The sequence below is a fragment of the Episyrphus balteatus genome, chromosome 1 (assembly GCF_945859705.1).
Source record: "Episyrphus balteatus chromosome 1, idEpiBalt1.1, whole genome shotgun sequence".
Classification (NCBI taxonomy): domain Eukaryota; kingdom Metazoa; phylum Arthropoda; class Insecta; order Diptera; family Syrphidae; genus Episyrphus; species Episyrphus balteatus.
The window spans coordinates 129,720,277-129,738,309 of record NC_079134.1 but is presented as its reverse complement, the minus strand read 5'-3'; the positions used below and the strand labels follow the sequence as shown (position 1 = coordinate 129,738,309).

The 18,033-nt window shown below is 27.3% G+C and overlaps 1 protein-coding gene across 4 annotated transcripts; it reads right to left on the bottom strand.

Moving 5' to 3' along the window:
• Nucleotides 1-2: 2 nt before the first annotated feature.
• On the bottom strand, nt 3-17,779 carry LOC129907260 (uncharacterized). 4 transcript variants are annotated; one of them, XM_055983376.1, is made up of 2 exons: nt 17,758-17,779; nt 3-1,226 (listed from the first exon to the last, which is right to left on the bottom strand). In XM_055983376.1, exon 2 carries the CDS (start codon nt 802-804, stop codon nt 19-21), a length of 786 nt encoding a protein of 261 aa, XP_055839351.1. In that variant the 5' UTR covers nt 805-1,226; nt 17,758-17,779; the 3' UTR covers nt 3-18. The 4 variants fall into 4 exon arrangements, with proteins under 4 accessions (XP_055839351.1, XP_055839352.1, XP_055839350.1 ...); XM_055983377.1 differs by lacking the exon at nt 17,758-17,779 and adding an exon at nt 10,801-11,127; XM_055983375.1 differs by lacking the exon at nt 17,758-17,779 and adding an exon at nt 10,541-10,788.
• Between the last annotated feature and the right edge of the window lie 254 nt (nt 17,780-18,033).

Here is an 18,033-nt window from a genome sequence, read left to right as displayed (position 1 = left end):
TATTTTTATTTTGTTTAATTAATAAATACTTTTAAGTAATTTCTTGTTGTTGTTTTTCTTCTTGCATTCACCATGAATAAATGATGAATTCTTAATGAATATTTTATCACCATGCCGTAATTGTTTGGAAAACTTTGATCTAAAACTAGGTAATACACTGAAAGAAATTAAACTACTATTTTTACTTTTACTACTACTACTATAATTTTTTTCACTACTACAAATAACGTTGCCGCCAATTAATTCGCCATAATTACATAAATATTCACTTAATTCAGAGTGTTTATTAATTATAAATCTTAGACGTGGATCGCGTGGTGTGTAACGTAAAAACACTTTGTTCGATTTACTGGCCTGCTGATGACGTAGTAGATGTGTTGTGTGGTATTTTTTGTTCGTAAACGGTGAACAATTATTTAATATTGAACTGAAATTCTTTTTAGTCCGAATTTCATTCATTAAGAATGGAAGTTTTTGTATCACAGTAGTAATTAGAAATTGAGCGTTCAAATGTTGTTGTTGTTGTGGTAGATGTTGATGATTATTATAGTTGATGTTTTCGGTTTGTTCCTTTGTAATAGTTGTAGTCCTTTGGAAAACGGTGGGGATGCTGGGTTGTTGTTTTTTAGATATTCTTTTATTAGAATAGTTTAAGGACGAAATTAATTTAGAAGAAGACGTTAGAAGTTGTTTTTGTTGTTGGGGGCAGTTATTGTTATTGTTGTTGTCCAGTTGCAGTAATGTCCTTTTTGTCGAGTTTTTGTGAGTAGTCGATAACCGTGATGATGAACGTAGAACCAACATGCGGCAGTTTATTTATTTAAATTCCGTTTTATGCTCGAAAAATATGAAATTAAATTAAATTAATAAGAAAAATAAGTTTATTTATTTTTTTTTTAATGTTCTTTTTTAAGAAAGATTTAAATCACTTTCGCAATATAACTTTTTATTTATTTGAATTTTTTTATTTTGTGTCAGGTGAACACGTTATCTCCTCTGAGTGACATATTAAATAAATTTTGAATTAGAAAATTAAATAATATTGAATTTTAATGATGGGTGGCCTCTTGGCCACAAACAAGATGAATATTTGTATATTTTTTTGTTTATTAAGGACACTGTATCCTTGTCCTTTATTAATATTATTTTGGTTTTTTGTTATTTAATTATTTTTTAAATGATGATGGTTTGACGATTGGCAATTATGTCGAGTGCTGCTTTGTTGTCTGAAATGAAAGAAGAAGAAAATAGAAATGAGGATAAGTATGTATATTGTAATTTGATTTTTGTTTGTTAATTAAATTAAATAGACGAAATTCATTGGGGGGTTTTGTTGACTGGATATTTTCAAACTCAAAGACAAAATGAGATCATACATTGACATTGTGTAAATAAAATTCATTTGTTTGGAAAGTTTTTTGGAGAGAAAATAGGTACATATGTTTGTTTTTTCTATAAATAAAGTTTACGACAAAATAATAATTTTACATGTTTGTTTTTATTTAAAACGCAAAAGAACACTAACTTTTGCAATGTTTCTGACTATCTCTATTTTAAGCAGCAGTCCAAACCACTGAAGAATTTTTATTTAAACTTGGTAGTTAAGCGTTGTTGGAGCAAAATTCAAAGTAACTTGTCATATGGCCTACGATTTTGATTACTTAAAATACGTGTACCTACCGTCGCAAATAAATTCCTACTGTTAAGATATTTGAACCGTTATTTACGGTACCAGTCTTAAAACGGTTTTTTTTTTTTAATTCGGATGTAGCATTAAACAACATAACTGATTTCAACGATTTTAAATTAAAAAAAAAATTAAAACAAAGTGAACATTTAAGTATGAAAAATTATTTTCTTGAAAACGGTTCGTTAATTTGTATAAAAAATTGTTTTCATAAATGTACATATTTCAATTAAAAATTTATTTTTCATTTATATATTTTGAAAATTTGTTCGTATAAAAAAATACAACTTTTTTTCAAAATGCATCCAACGACTTTCAATTTTTTGTTTTTTTTTAAATACTTCGTTACACAAAAAACATTGGTCAACAAGGTTTTTGCCACTGAATCTGAAGTCAAAAAATTTGAATTGGCTTCCGTTTTTTTAAATATTACCGTTATAAAATGCCAAAAAAAAACGTCATTTTGGGCTGTTTTCGAATATATGTTTTTATGTGGGGTAATTCATAATGAATAAATTTGTATTATTCTTCCAAAAAATGTTTACATCTTCAGCACATCAAAAACCTCTAGAAAAGTATATCTTTGTTCGTGTGGCAAAAAAAAGTTCAATTTTGTTGACCAGTGAAATTAATCAGAATACCTGTTTGGAGGTCTAGAGGTCTTTTTGTAGGTAAAAAAAAAAAAAAAAATTATTTATATTTTTTTTAAATTAATTAAAATTAAATTTTTCTTTTATACATTTTTACATAAAAAGCTTTAATATTATGTTCGTTTTTTTTTTTTGGTAACTCAGTACTTAGCACAGTAAAATTTCGCACGGGAAACAACAGCAAATGATTGCTTAGGATAAACAAAAGAACTTGGTGGTAACACACACAAGTTGTTGTTGTTCATTCAAAACCTTCAATATAAATTGCAGCTGAACTGCAAGTATCATGAAAGCTATAAACAAACCTCTTCAAAACTTTTTTATTTGTTGGTTTACAGAAGAAAATTGTTTCTAAACTTATAAATTTTTGACTTTTCAACTGTAAAGGATTTAATAAAATAAATAAAAGGAATCGTTTGTTGTTGTTAACAGCATAAAATGTGTACTCAGTAAAATAAAACACGGCTATTATAAGCAACTTTTACAAAACGAGCTGGTATATGTGACCCAGTTTTGCATTTCATTTTTAAAAGAGTACGTTTCTGTAGATATTAAAAAATTTTCTGCAAAATCGTTGCAAATAAGATTTTAAATTTAGTTTGAATTTTAAGTAATCACCACCCGAGATGGCTTTTTTTTTCTCAAAATAAATTCGTTTTATTTCTCTTCTGAAAAGTCTAATATTGATTTTCAATACAATTATTATTAAAATGTAACAAATTAATATGATAATGGTACGTATTGCATTAATCACATTTATCAGTATTTTTATTCTACCTATTTAAAAACTTATTTTTAGAGTTAACTTTAATTGAAAAAAAAAATACTCTATTGTAAAGCTGTTTATCTATTTAAATAAATTAAATCAATAATTTTCGGCATATTAGATAGAAATGGTATCTAACTATCAACTTGATTTCACAAAAAAAAAATAAAGGAATGACGAGAATAATTTGTATGAATAGATAAGACGATTAGTTAAAAATCAAAAAAATCACCACGTGTATAATATTAACATCTTGTTGTAATAACTACTTTCCTACATTGTAACTATAGTTATATTCAGTGTATATAACTTATAGTTACAAACCTTCGTGTAGACAAACTTCAAGTCTACAAAAGCTGTATAATTAAATTTTATCTCAACTTCATATGAATTATAATTAGATTTTGTCGTAAAGTGCAATAATTCAACAATGTTCATAAGAATGACAAGTTATTTTGTGATTCCCTGGAATAAATTTTGTTATCTCTTAGAAAATTGTCAATGCTAGTTACCACATTATTTCCGACAGTCATGTCTTGTCAGTTAAGTAATAAAAAAAAAAAAAAAAAAATTATAAAATATTAATTGTTACAAATGATTGTTAAATCGCATTTAATAATTATTTTAAACCTTGAACAAATCTTGCCGACCAAGAATTTAGATCACTTAATTTGTGTCGGGTCGCGTTGCAAGTAGATATTTACTTTGAAATTCTTATCAAAAGCGCAATCTTTATAGATCATACAAATTAAGGTGAAATTGCAAGTTTTAATGAACCGTGAAATTTGGAGATTATAAAAATTAACAATTTTTTATTAACGTCGTTTTAACGATGCAGCAACTTAACGTAATCTGTAAGAATATATAAATTAAATAGATTCAGGTAAAATATATTAGATTAGGATAAAGAAGTGTTACACATTATGGCTTAAAGCTTGTTGAGATATTTGATATGAAGGAGACCGCTAGAGGCACGAGTTGGACAGGAGAGCCTCACTCGTACGCTGAGTTTGTGGATGAAATATTTTTTACTGAGAGCAATACACCAGGAAGGGAACGTAAGCTTCCAGCTTAATTTATTATTCAGAGTGATAAATGTACCAAAATATTTAGAGCGGTGTTAAGTTTTGACTAGGAGTGTGCTGAAGAGCGACTTTTGAAGAGCAGTGATAGCAGTGTGCAATATATCACAAAAGCAGCGATTAAAAGCAATCTTTAAAAGCAGTTAACAAAGCAAATTTCTCTTTAAATGTCTTCCTGATTTAAAATATACATACATACATACATAATTGAAATATAATTTGAAATATAAAAATTGAGTCACCATTTTCGAATATTTTAATAAGAAATAACTTCTTTACAGTACTGAAACAATCTGTTTCGTCATCATCATGGTATAATTTTAACTATATCTTTGCTTTTTCTCGTCGCTAAATCAAATAATTAGATATGAATTACAGAATACTCACAAAAAAAAGTGATATTTTAAAAACTCGAGAACATTTTCTGAAAGAGAGCAGTGAAGTTACAAAGAACAGAGAGCAGCTTTGTTTATAAAAGCAGTGCTTTAAGATCATAGAACATTTTTACAGCTGTCCCTGTCCACTTGACCGCTTCATGTAAATCATTTATATGTATAAGAAAAAAAAGAGCAAATCCCTAAAAAAAGTTCAATTGAAGTGAACACGTGCTCTGACACGTTCCCTATTTGAATGGGCAAGAAAATTCTTACGATATTATGTAATTATTATTTATTGAAGAGTTATGAATTTTTCAACCGGAGAAGGGCACTATTTACCAAGTATTTTTTTACAATAGTTTAATTCGTGTATTGTTATCAACAAATGCATTAAAACAATTATTTGTTGTTCTTTTTTCCAATATGCATATTGCATATATGTACTTTATACAAACCTATGAAGTTAAAAATAAAATTCTTTAATACTTAATTCCTTCAACGTGAGATATAAATTATTCTTTTTTTTTACTCATTTAGCAAATAGTAAATACGCACATTCAGCTAATGTGTAAACAAAAAATAAGACTCATTTATTATTTTATTAAAATTTATATTTTTAATCATAATTAACATTACCTTCGTCACACCAAATTATTTATGATGCCGACCACTTAAAAAAAAGGCGTCTAGCCAAAATGTTTTGAAATTAAATTGACAAACATATCGAGGTTGTCAGTTTTTTTTTTGTGTGTGTGAATATTATTGATTGTTATAGCGATAAATTTAAGATAAGATAATTTTTATAGCAACAATAAATTTTGATGAATTTTTCTAACGAAAACAAAACTAAAAATAAATATATTAGGAAGTTTAACCTTAAAACAAAATATTGTTTAAAAAAAAATGTATGGTTTTCTTGAACAAAATATTTTGTTTTCGTTTGAGAGAAAATGTGTCTTCCAAACTTGTAATGTGGCTTACTACACAATTGGACCGATACAATCCTACATAATTACGAGTATTTTGTATTAAAAATTTCACATTTTTCTACAAATTAATAGCGGTTTCTTTGACATAACCTGATAAGTTATTATTGATTTAATCTAGTGGAATGGAAGAAATTGATTAATATTAAGACAAATTTTGAAATGACAAAGATAGTTTTTGGTAAGTGGGAATCAATTAATTATTATTAATCCTTTAGACATGCTCGTTTGGAAAAAAAAGCACAAAAAAAGAACTAAACACTATAAACTTGAAATAAATCAGTTTCCGATTAAAAAGACACTTAAATTGAATACAATTTACAATTTTGTGAGTTTTCACACAAATGTTGGGAGTCTTAAAACTCTTACCAATATAATTAATTTAAATTTATGGAGGTTTTCTTTCTTTGAACACATTTTCTGGGATTTCAATACTCAGACGTCCTCAATTGGGATGAACGGATTTAAAGTTTTATATTTTTTTTTATTATTTATATCCTAAGTGAATATTTTGGGTGTTGAATTGCATAAATACGATCTGTGTTGTATTGGCGATAAGAAAAGACAATAAACAACGAATGGTTTGCTTTTCTCCAAAGGTTTTGTCTCTTATTGCCAGATTAGCTGACCATGGATTAAAAAAAAAGAACATAGTCGTGCACCATGTGAGTTCTTATGCGGTGGGTCTTCAAGTTTCATTTCTAAAAAAGGACAAGTCAAATTTTATTTCATGATTACACAACACATTCTGTAGGAATATTTGAATATAATCTGCAATTATAATCCGAGTGTAAAATTTCACTTCTTGGAGGTTTAAATCGAAAATAAAAATATATAAATCAAATTAATTTGTTCTTCTTCGCAGGCAATAGGGGTAAGTTTCGGGTTTTTTTTCTTAAGTTTTGGAGATAACACTTCAAAATAAAATGCACAACGGGACCCCCGAATTTGCTCTTAAAGCACAGATAATATAATCATACAGATATCTTGTCTGCTCAGAAAAACATGAATCATTTTTTTCCTTACCAGACAAGCCTTACCAGACAAGGAGCTTTCAAAAATAAAGCTGAAAAAGCTCTTTTTCAATTGGACAGTTTTTTCTCACTCACTCTCACAGGAAGAAGAGGTTTTTTTTCAAGAAAGAAGATGAGCGAGATGATTTTGTGTGTATTTACTGAATATGTTAAAGCTTTTGGAAAAGCTTGTTTTTGGTCAATAATTTCAGTTTCATATATCAATTCTCTCCATATGAATAAGACATCTGTATAATTTATTATCTGTGCTTAAAGTTTAAGTAGCTTATATTTTTAAAAACTAAAAACTGAAAAAAAAAAAACATAAAATTTGTTATTCAAAGAAAATAAACAATACCTATCCTAAATGAATATTGAGCTCCAAAAAAAATTTGCAATTTGATTTCAATAATTAAGATGCATTTTTAAAGAACAATATTTAAAACCGTAAGAGGCATTCAAACAAAATTTTTATTTCAACTAAAAAATATTTGCATTAAAAAAAAAATATTTCCAAAAAAACTATTTATTAAACAAATTTTGCATTAAAAAATGTTATCTATTGCAAATAAAAAATGTTCTGCATTGAAAAAAAAAAAATCAGTGCAAAATGTGTGCATTAAATATTTTTTTTTTTAGTATACGTCGAATTTCCTACAATTTTGGTTGTTAGACCGTACATTAGTTTCAATATTATAGTTAATCCCTTGTAACCCAAGACCGTAAATTTTAATATGATGAATTTAGTTTTGTGGTATATTGTGGATTACATTTAGGCTTAAAATTCAGAAATTTACCGTTATTTTTACAAATACACTGAATACTGTACAATAAGGAAAATTGGATAAAATCAATAATTTGGCTCGCAAAACCTGGTTTCAACTATATGAAGTGGACTAAAAACTGTATTATACAAAAGAGTTAATCAATAAAATACTGAAACAGAAGTTAAACTGAAACTACAGTGCCCAAACTCGGTACGGTTTTGTATTTTTGGCCCAATAATTTTGTGGTGTTTTAGACTGCGTTTTCCAATTATTTCTTTTAGGGAAAAAATATTTGTTGTTTGATTTTGCTTGTCAAACTAACGGTTTAAAAAATATGCATACATTTTTCAAAACATTTTATGCATTCCTTCTTCATTTTTTTTTTTCGACTTTAACTCAAGAGCAAAAAAGAAATTTTAAATAATTTATTTTTATATAAAAATGCAAAAATTCAAGCAAAAAACTATCTAATATTAATTTTTAGGCACTTTCCTAAAATCCCAAACTAAAACCAGAAAAACTATTTTTTCTGAATTTCGTAGTTTTTACACAAATTTGCCTATTTTCAAAAAAAGCTCAACTTTCAACATTAACTGCCAATTAAAAACTATTGGTGCCAATTATTAAAGATTGTGTTAGAAGCTTCAAAAGAAAAAAAAAAAGTTTGTACAGCTTTTGTGCAATCTTTTTCGGTTTGTTACAAAAATTTCACATTCGGCTACAAGGGGTTAAAATAGCTTATGTATGGTCGAATAGCCAAAATTGTAAGAAATTCGACAAATATTAAAAAAATATTTTTTATTTGCAACAAAATTTTTTTTTAATGTGAAATATTTTTATTTGCAATACAAATTGTATTTTCAATGCAAATATTTTTCAGTTCCAAAATTTTTTTTACTGTCAATAATATTTTTTTTAATGCAAATATTTTTCAGTTGCAATACAATTTTTTTTCAGTTGTAATACCTAAATATTTTTATTTTAAATCAAAAACAATTTTTTTGCAATAAATATTTCTTTTTATTTATATTGGAAAACAAATATATTAAAAAAACAAACATTTTTGCAACCCCGGTTTGTTCTTTTCATCAAAACACTCTTTTTTATTCAAATTATTCCAAAATAGTTTATATGCAATGCATGTCATTAGAAACATTCATGCCAAATTTTATCATACAATTTTGAAAAAGGTTTGCAGAAAAAAGTGGATAGGTAAATATTGCACTGTACATAAAAACAAACAAAGGACAGTAAATTTACTTTAAATATTATATATTAGTAGCATTCGACTAATATACTCTACTCATATCCCAAAATGAAATTTGTTTAATTTCTTGAAATATAAAAAATGAAGTTTGTTAACAATTTCAAAACACTATTGAATATTTTCGAAACCTTAATGCATTAATCAAACTTCAATTATAGATTGTTAGATTAGAAACTAATTACTGAAAAAACATATATCACAGACAAGTTTTTGAATAAAAAATAAAAAAAATTATAAAAATAAAAAGTGGTTTTTTATATCACTTGTTGAGACCTTAGACTAAGAAATTCGAGTTTTTTTTTTCTTTGAGTAACTTTTATTAAAACATCTTTTTAAACAGAGATTTGTAAAGCACATTTTTCATTAACACCTTATATCGTCGCTATGCTGCCAAAACGCACTAAGTCAAAAAACATAGTTCTGAGTAAATCGATTTTTAAGATTATTTCTCTTGTGAAAATTCAATGTTAACTGTTATTTTTTGTCAGATAATCACTTTAAACACAAACTCAACATTTTGACATTAGTTTCCAAAAACTTTTTTGGTTTTTGAATAACAAAAATGATAATTATGTGAACAAAAGTAGAAAAAGCCATGACTTAGTGCCTTTTACCTGTAATGATTTGCAATTATTTGTTCGTAATGAATACTTTTCTGGCATATGAAGTTAAAGGAAACAACATTATAGCACAAAAGTAAAGACAAAATCTCAATTATACCTAGTTAAATCAGAAATTTTACAACGTAGAAGAATTAAAAACAAGTAACTATTAAAAGAAGGCTTTAAAAATGGAAGCAATTTAAAATAATCTCTTCCATCTAATACATCTAGTTCTGGAAGGAAATCTTTTGTCTAACATTTTGATGGTAATGATGAAAACCAAAAATGAAAAATTTCAGGAATAACACCTTTCTTACAAATGAGGCGTTCAGAATAATAAAGGGTGAAGTCCACTTCTCTATTCATAAGTCGCATTTTTGAAGGTCTTTAAAATTAAGGGTTTTGTTCTATATAAAATAATATACAAGAAAGAAATCTGTGAAACCTTTATTTCAAAAGTTCCTTTAGTTCTTGAGAAAAGGTTTTTCAAAGTTCAAATTAATGCACAAATTTCAAATGGACTTAACCCATTATTACTCTGAACACCTCATATATCAATCAGGTCTTTCTCCTAGTTGTGCTAATTTAAGAGGTTCGGTGTACCCTGTACAGTCTTGGCCATTTTTTTACCGGCAGATAATTAGGAACAGTATTTATCCCTCTTCGAAAATTCTTAAAAACGTTCAAGTTTCGAAAATTGTGGTCAAATTCATATTAAGTTTGAAGTATTCCCGGTTCATTTTGTTCGTATCGAAAACATTTAATTTGAAGCCAGTTAAGAACGAGAATTCTAATTCATTTTTAAAAGGTTATTAAGATTCATATAGAAAATTCAAGTCGTCTTTACTCGCTGATAAACTTATAATTTGTATTAATCTATTTACATTTGACCGCTTTTTTCTTACATTTACCTCACAAGATACTCTGTAAGTCATTTTTCAAATTTAAAAATGTTGTTTTGAAGACAGGAAAAATGCACTAAGTCTCATTAATGCTTTCTCTTGCTATAAACTGGTACTGATTGAATTTTTTTTGCGTTACAGGTAAAAAGCACTAAGTCAACTTAGTGCGTTGTGCCTGTATTAAAGTTATTTTTTCTGACTTCGTGCAAAAATATACCTCAAATAATTCATAAAGTACGCCAAATATTTCTGAGTGTGGTATTTTACTAGATCGATATCATCATTCTGAACCGTTTTGCATTTAAATCTAAAAATCCTTAAAATATGACTTAGTGCGTTTTGGCAGCATAGCGACGATATGTACTGCCAATCATATAAAGAGTTAACAGAAAACAATCTCTAATTCCACTTATGATACGGTATATTACTAGAATCACTCACCTTTCTCCTACAAAAATAGAAAAACACAGTATCCAATCAACACTGATATACAATTATAAATTGAAAATAAAGGGTAAAGATTATATTTGTCGTTCCGAAAAGTTGAATGACCGTATCTCAAGTAGACTTCGCGTCGGATTTTATTAGAATGCACAATGACTTGGTGACAAACTGATTGAATAAAAATATTCGCAATAACACTTTCACTAATGGATAGAAAAACTTGAAAAAGAATAAAAAAATGTTCAAAAGCTTATCACCTAAAAAGTTCCTTAAGGAACAGGAGAATAAAAAAAAAATATTATAAACTTTGGTGTCTTTTTTTTTTGGGTTTATTTCTTTATCCACTCCAGTTCGTCCTTGAATAAATTATTGTTATCACAAGATATGATGAAACACGAGTTTGTTTATATAAAGGCGTCTGGCCCACCAATTGTCAGATCCAACTCCATTCTGGAGCCTTTTCAGATTACGACTAAAATTGTCCATAGCTCTGAAAGTGTTCTAAGGCAACGCATTTATAATAGCTGAACGTTTGTAAAAACCTTATCGCAGGAGATCCAGCAGACGACAATATAATTAATCTAAGTGCGAAAAAGCTTTTGTAATCGTTCTTTTTTTTGTTTCTTTAGATTTTATAAACACGGCGACGAGTATAATAAAAAGGAAGATAACTATTTACTCGTCAAGAAGGAGAAGAAGAAGAACACATATAAAAATAAAAAAAAAAAGGTAATGGAAGTAGTTTTATTTATCAATTGTGGTAATACAGAACAAAAGTCATAGATTATATTTTTTATTTTAGTTACAATTTCAACAATGAGGTATTTATATAAAAATGTATGTTGATTTTGACACTTTTGTTCAAAAATCATTTTTTCGGAATTCACCTAGTGAACTAAAGAATTTTTACAAATTTTTCTGGAAATCAGTTGCAAGGACTTATCGATGTTCCACTTGAAATACATAAATATGTTGCGTAGGGTTGTAAAAATATCAACTTAAAAAAATGCATTAGAAATTAAAAAAAAAAAATATTTATTGCAAATAAAATAAAATGCACGACTGGGTCGCACGAACTTGCTCTCAGAGTTGAAGTTGCCTAAATTGTTAAGACTTTTTATATAGAAACTTGGGAAATGTAGGTATATAAAAACAAAAAACAAAAAATTAAATTAATTTTTCAAAAAAATAAAATTAATTTTTCAAAAAAATAAAATTAATTTTTCAAAAAAATAAAATTAATTTTTCAAAAAAATAAAACAATATCTGAAATCAAATCGCCCCACAAAACAAGTATGCAGTTTTATTTGATATATTAAGGTGCATTTTTAGAAAAAAATTTCAAAATCGTTAGAGCCGTTTTTTAAAAAACTAATTTTTTATAAATAATTTTTTGAAAAAAAAGTTTAAAAATAAAATTGGTATGCCATTTTGTAGAAATAACTAATCAACAAAATTTCAAAAAAATTCAATGTCCCGTTTTCGAAAATTTGATTTTTCAAAAAAAAATTTTCAAAATTTTTTCCAAAAATTATTTTTTTCAAAATTTTATTTTTGGCTTATATTTAAATTATATAAATGCTTTTCCACAAAAAGTTTCGTTGAAATCGAATAAGCAGTTTCGGTGATAATCGGATTTGAAAAAAAAAACGGTTCTATGGCAGGTACCGTTAATAATGATTTTCAAAAAAAAAAAAATTTTCATTAAAAGATAGACCTTGTCTTAAAACTAACATTTGAATTTTTTAAACAAAATCGTTGGAGCTGTTTTTGAGCAATTTCAACTTTACTAAAATCGTTATATGACAAGTACCGTTATTTTTTGTCCAAAAAAATTAATTCCAAAAACCCCTCTGGAGAGTCGCTAAATAACGCTACATACCAAATTTGAAGTCAATCGGTCCATCCGTTTAGGCTGTAGCTCCTTATACAGACAGACTGACAGACAGACAGACGGACTTCCGGGACCCACTTTTTTGGCATTCTGGTAGAGATGTAATGTCATGGAAAAATGTTATCTCAACTTTTTTTTTGTACGAATACATAACTTGATATATATGTAGTACCTATATCGCAAGTAAAAAATTTGCATTGAAAAAAAAAAAAATGTATTGGAACTGAAAAATTTTTTATTACAATTGAAAAATATTTGCAATGGAAAAAAAATTTGGAACCAAAAATATTTTGCATTAACAAAAAAAATTTGCATTTAAAATAATTTGCAAATAAAAATATTTTGCATTGAAAAAAAAAAATTTATTACAAATAAAAAATTGTCGGCATTGAAAAAAAAATCAATGCAAAATGTGTGCATTAAATATTTTTTTTATTACTAGTCGAATTTCTTACAAATATGACTTTTTGACCTTATAATATCTTCAATATTATAGTTCAAAAAGTTTAGCCAAAATTGTAAGAAATTCTACGAGTAAAAAAAATCAATGCAAAATGTGTGCAATTTTGCATTGATTTTATTTTTGCAATGCATAAAATTTATTTTTTAATGCAAAATATTTTTATTTGCAATAAAAATTTTATTTTCAATGCAAAATTTTTTCATTTGCAACAACATTTTTTTTTAATACAAAATATTTTTAGTTGCTGTAAAAAATTTGTCTTTAATGCAAATTTTTCATTGGTGACCTAGAAGAAATGTAAACAATGTTTGATGATTGAATTTGCATAGTTTTTTGAACCAGTATAGGTACATGAAATAATTATTTATTATTTGACTTCTCTTTCTCTTAAAAGGAAATAAATCGATCTCAACTTTTTATTCTCAATTTGAAATTCGAAGTAATCACGAAAGACAAACACTACACAGCATTTATTTATGTTTTTTTTTATATATATATAAAAAAAATCTGGTTACATAGCTGATTGCCAATAAGTTATTCATGACAGTTCAATCCGTTTCATCAATTAAGAGGCAAACAAAAACAAATAAATGAGATGTCTCTTGCGTGACAAAAATTTAATGTCGTGTAATGTGGCAATTTGATGTTGAAAAAAGAACAGACTTTTATTTTAAGTCTTTCGACGTTAACTATGTTTAATATGTTGAATGCATTATTTAGAGGGTCGATTTGTGTTGTTAATTAATGAATATCAATATAAATTGGTTGAAAATGATCGGACAATTAATCTGAACTAAATAATATGTGACCCGAAACTGATGAAATCAAAGTGAAAAAAAAAATTAAACATCAAATTACCAAAAATATTATGGGGTTGAACTTGGAAAACTCTTTTTATATTATGTATTGAGGAATCAGCTTATGGGGTGGTATAAGGTGAATATTGGTCTTGACCTTTTAACTAATACTTTGAGTTTATAGAATATATCGGTGATACGTAGGGCTAGGATTTTTATGTATTTAATGTATTTTATGTATAAAAAAAATTGTCAAGATCTTAAAATAATACAATTTTTAAGTTGTATTTGAGTCGTTTGCGAGTTCGGGAACCTTTTTTTTTTGTCAGTTACAGCATATTATTGTCATGTCATTTTTCCCAGATTCACCTTAATGATCTCTTGATCATAATACATGGGTATATGGTTCAAATTTGGAATTTCTCTGTTTTTGTTTTCATTTTTTTTTTTGTAAAAAAGTATGCAAAAATACCAAAACCTCTTATGTGACATGATACATTCATGAGAAGGGTAAAAGGGTGTTTTAAAGTACAAAACAAAAAATAACAGATTTTTTTATTTTACGTGTCTAGATAGATTTAGGATTTCATCGTCCAAAAGTTTTTGTAAAAGAATCTTTGGATTTTCCCTTAAAATTGCATGTGTGGTTCGTAGGAGAATTTGTAATGTTTTATTTGACATGTGATATTAAAGGTCAATTACAAACGAAATAGTTAACAATTAGAAACGTTTGATCTTTATTAAGAAAAGTTTCTATACGAAAATTGAGTTACAAGACACAAATACCGTATGAACTTTTAGAATAGAAAAAAGTTTAATTTGATCAAAAACGGCTCTTGCGGGATCAAAAAATTCAAGTAGGTATTAGTTTTAAGACAAGTTCTATCTATTTATGAAAACAGTTGTTTTTTTTTTGAAAACCCGTTGTTTACGGTATACCTCCCATAGAACCGTATTTTTTTAAATCTGATTTTCTCCCAAACGATTTGCTTAATTTCAGCGAAAATTTTTACACAAAAGCACTTATATAGTTTTTATATAAACAAAAACTTAAATTTTGAAAATTTTTTTTTTTGAAAAATCGAATTTTCAAAAACGGAGCATTGAATTTTTTTGAAATTTTGGTTTTAGCTCAGGGAAATTAGTCAAAATATGGGCATGAAATCGCATTTTTCGCGGGACAAAATTTTTTTCATGAAATGTGTTCGGGTGGTTGTCCTTATCACAAAAGTCAATTTGTTGGGATAATTGGAGGTTGGGAACAGCCGCCATCTTGGAAAAGAGATTGGTATCGTTTTTATTGAATAGCTCCATTGTTATTCATTTTAACAAAAAATGACAAAGGTAAGACTTATTAACAATAAAATTATATAAGAAATGATATACAAAACAATTCTATGAGTTGATTAAATAAAATTTTATAGTTGGTCAAAGTGCGGGTTTGTATCGCAAGGTTGGGACAAAATGACATTTTTTCATATATCTGACGAACTTTTGATTTGTTTGGATAATTCTTCATGAATGAATTGTAGTACTTATAATTACCTATAAAATGAGCCCACAATCGTTATTGTCACCATCGTATTGTAGAAGTAATCTAACTCCGAAACTCTCCATGTACTAGTCAAAAGTAAGAAAAAAAGCTGTTTTTTTGCTAGTAGGCCGAGAAAATTTTGGGAGTACAGGTACAACCAAAATATAAGTACGCAGTTTTGCAGCCATACGCGTGTTAATGTCGATTTCAAAGGTCTGACAACTCTAATTTTGTGCTTTATACGGTTTTTGAGGGGTTAAATAACGTAAGTTTTCCAGTTAATGTGAATGGGCTAAATTTATACTATTTGAAATTATAAATATACAAGCTGATGCTCTATTATTTTTCCTAAATCTGGACACCTCAATCTCGGCTATGGGGTTAATAGAACTCACGATATAAGCTTTTTTAACTAACCATATCAGGCTTTTCAATTCAAATAAACAAACAAAAATCTAAACAAAAAAAGCTTCTAAAACATAATCGTATAAACGGCTTATATATAGTTCTATTGGTCACATCCTCAAGATTGGGGTGTTCAGATTTAGGAAAAATAATAGAGCATCAGCTTGTATATTTATAATTTCAAATAGTATAAATTTAGCCCATTCACATTAACTGGAAAACTTACGTTATTTAACCCCTCAAAAACCGTATAAAGCACAAAATTAGAGTTGTCAGACCTTTGAAATCGACATTAACACGCGTATGGCTGCAAAACTGCGTACTTATATTTTGGTTGTACCTGTACTCCCAAAATTTTCTCGGCCTACTAGCAAAAAAACAGCTTTTTTTCTTACTTTTGACTAGTAGGGTAAAAGCGGGTGATATGGCGCAACGGGGGAGATGGCGCACCTTAAATATCTTGGGCATTTATTGCTTTAAAAATGTATGAAAAATATTTTTAGCTTTCTTTAAATATTTTAAATCGAAGTAGCCAGTATTCGTTTCTTTGTCTGTGATACAAAAAATAAAAAAAAATTTCAAAGCAAATCATGTGATTATTTTTTTCGAATTTTTTTTCGCTCTTTTTTTTTTGTTCCGATATTTTGTGAGTCGGTGGGATCTTAGATGCCCTTGATACACCAATACATACAAGAGAGTATAAGTTATGCATTGCATGTGAAATCTGAGCTCTATTTCTATCTGCTTTTAATAGGAGCTTACGAATAGGAATTATGCAAAAAAGGTGAGATGGCGCAGTTTTTTGCGGGTGAAATGGCGCATTCCCTACTAGAATTTTTTACTCGAGTATAGTGTTAGCATGTGCCATATCACCCTCAAACAATTTTTTTTAAGTAATTCAACCAAGTTCAAATTTTATAAAAAAGACGACTAGTTGCAATCTATTTTATGGCATGCATTAGTATTTGACTCCTTCACATCGTTCAACCATTTGTGCAATGAATTTGGCAATAGAAACCTAAAACAAACTCATGCGCCATCTCACCCACCCTATAGGGGGAGATGGTTTTTTTTAAACTTTTTTTCTATATTAATTTAAAAATATAAATCTAATATATAAAAATCTGTAAAACAAACAATACGTTGGATATTGAATATAGAACATTTTTGCATTGTTAGAAGTATGAAATGTGGTTTACTTTGAAAAATATGCCAAAAACAAAAAAGGTATGCCATCTCACCCGCTTTTACCCTACATGGAGAGTTTCGGAGTTAGATTACTTCTACAATACGATGGTGACAATAACGATTGTGGGCTCATTTTATAGGTAATTATAAGTACTACAATTCATTCATGAAGAATTATCCAAACAAATCAAAAGTTCGTCAGATATATGAAAAAATGTCATTTTGTCCCAACCTTGCGATACAAACCCGCACTTTGACCAACTATAAAATTTTATTTAATCAACTCATGGAATTGTTTTGTATATCATATCTTAGATAATTTTATTGTTAATAAGTCTTACCTTTGTCATTTTTTGTTAAAATGAATAACAATGGAGCTATTCAATAAAAACGATACCAATCTCTTTTCCAAGATGGCGGCTGTTCCCAACCTCCAATTATCCCAACAAATTGACTTTTATGATAAGGACAACCACCCGAACACATTTCATGAAAAAAATTTTGTCCCGCGAAAAATGCGATTTAAATTACTAATTTCCCTGGGCTATTTAAGTTGTTGATTAAAAATTGTCTAAAAATGGCAAACCAACTTTATTTTAAAACTTTTTTTTCCAAAAATTATTTATAACAAGTTAGTTTTTTTGTAAACGGTTCTAACAATTTTTTAATTTTATTTTTCAAAAAATGCATCTTTAGAAAAGAAATTAAACTGCATAATTTTTTGGGCTGGATTTAATTTAAAGAGTTGTTTTATTCATTTGAAGAACGTTTTTTATTTTTTTTTTTTTATTTTTATATAAATTTACCAAAATTGTATAATAAGTCTTTCAAATTTAAGCATTTTGAGTTCCAAGAGCGGCCCAGTCGTGCATTTTGTTTTGTCCCGGTAACTATCTTTTACCCGTTATATTTTTCGCACTTAAGGTCACTTACCTTACAAAAACAATCTGAAATTAAAAAAGAAAATATATTAAAATTATAAACTTTAATTTTTAACATTATTATCTTATCAAAATTCAGTAGGTGGTGAAATTTTGATAAAACAAAACGTGCATTCTTAAAAAAAAAAAAAAAATATTCAATTAAAACCATTACAGTTGTGAATGCTTATTAAATTATGACATTTTAGATATGAAACTAACATGTGTCTTTCAATACTTCGATATTTCAACAAAACAATTTTCAAAATATTAGACTTTTCCGTTCCAC

Coding starts and splice junctions, on each gene's coding strand:
- LOC129907260 (XM_055983376.1), bottom strand. CDS start 804: ATGTTGGTTCTACGTTCATCATCACGGTTATCGACTACTCACAAAAAC.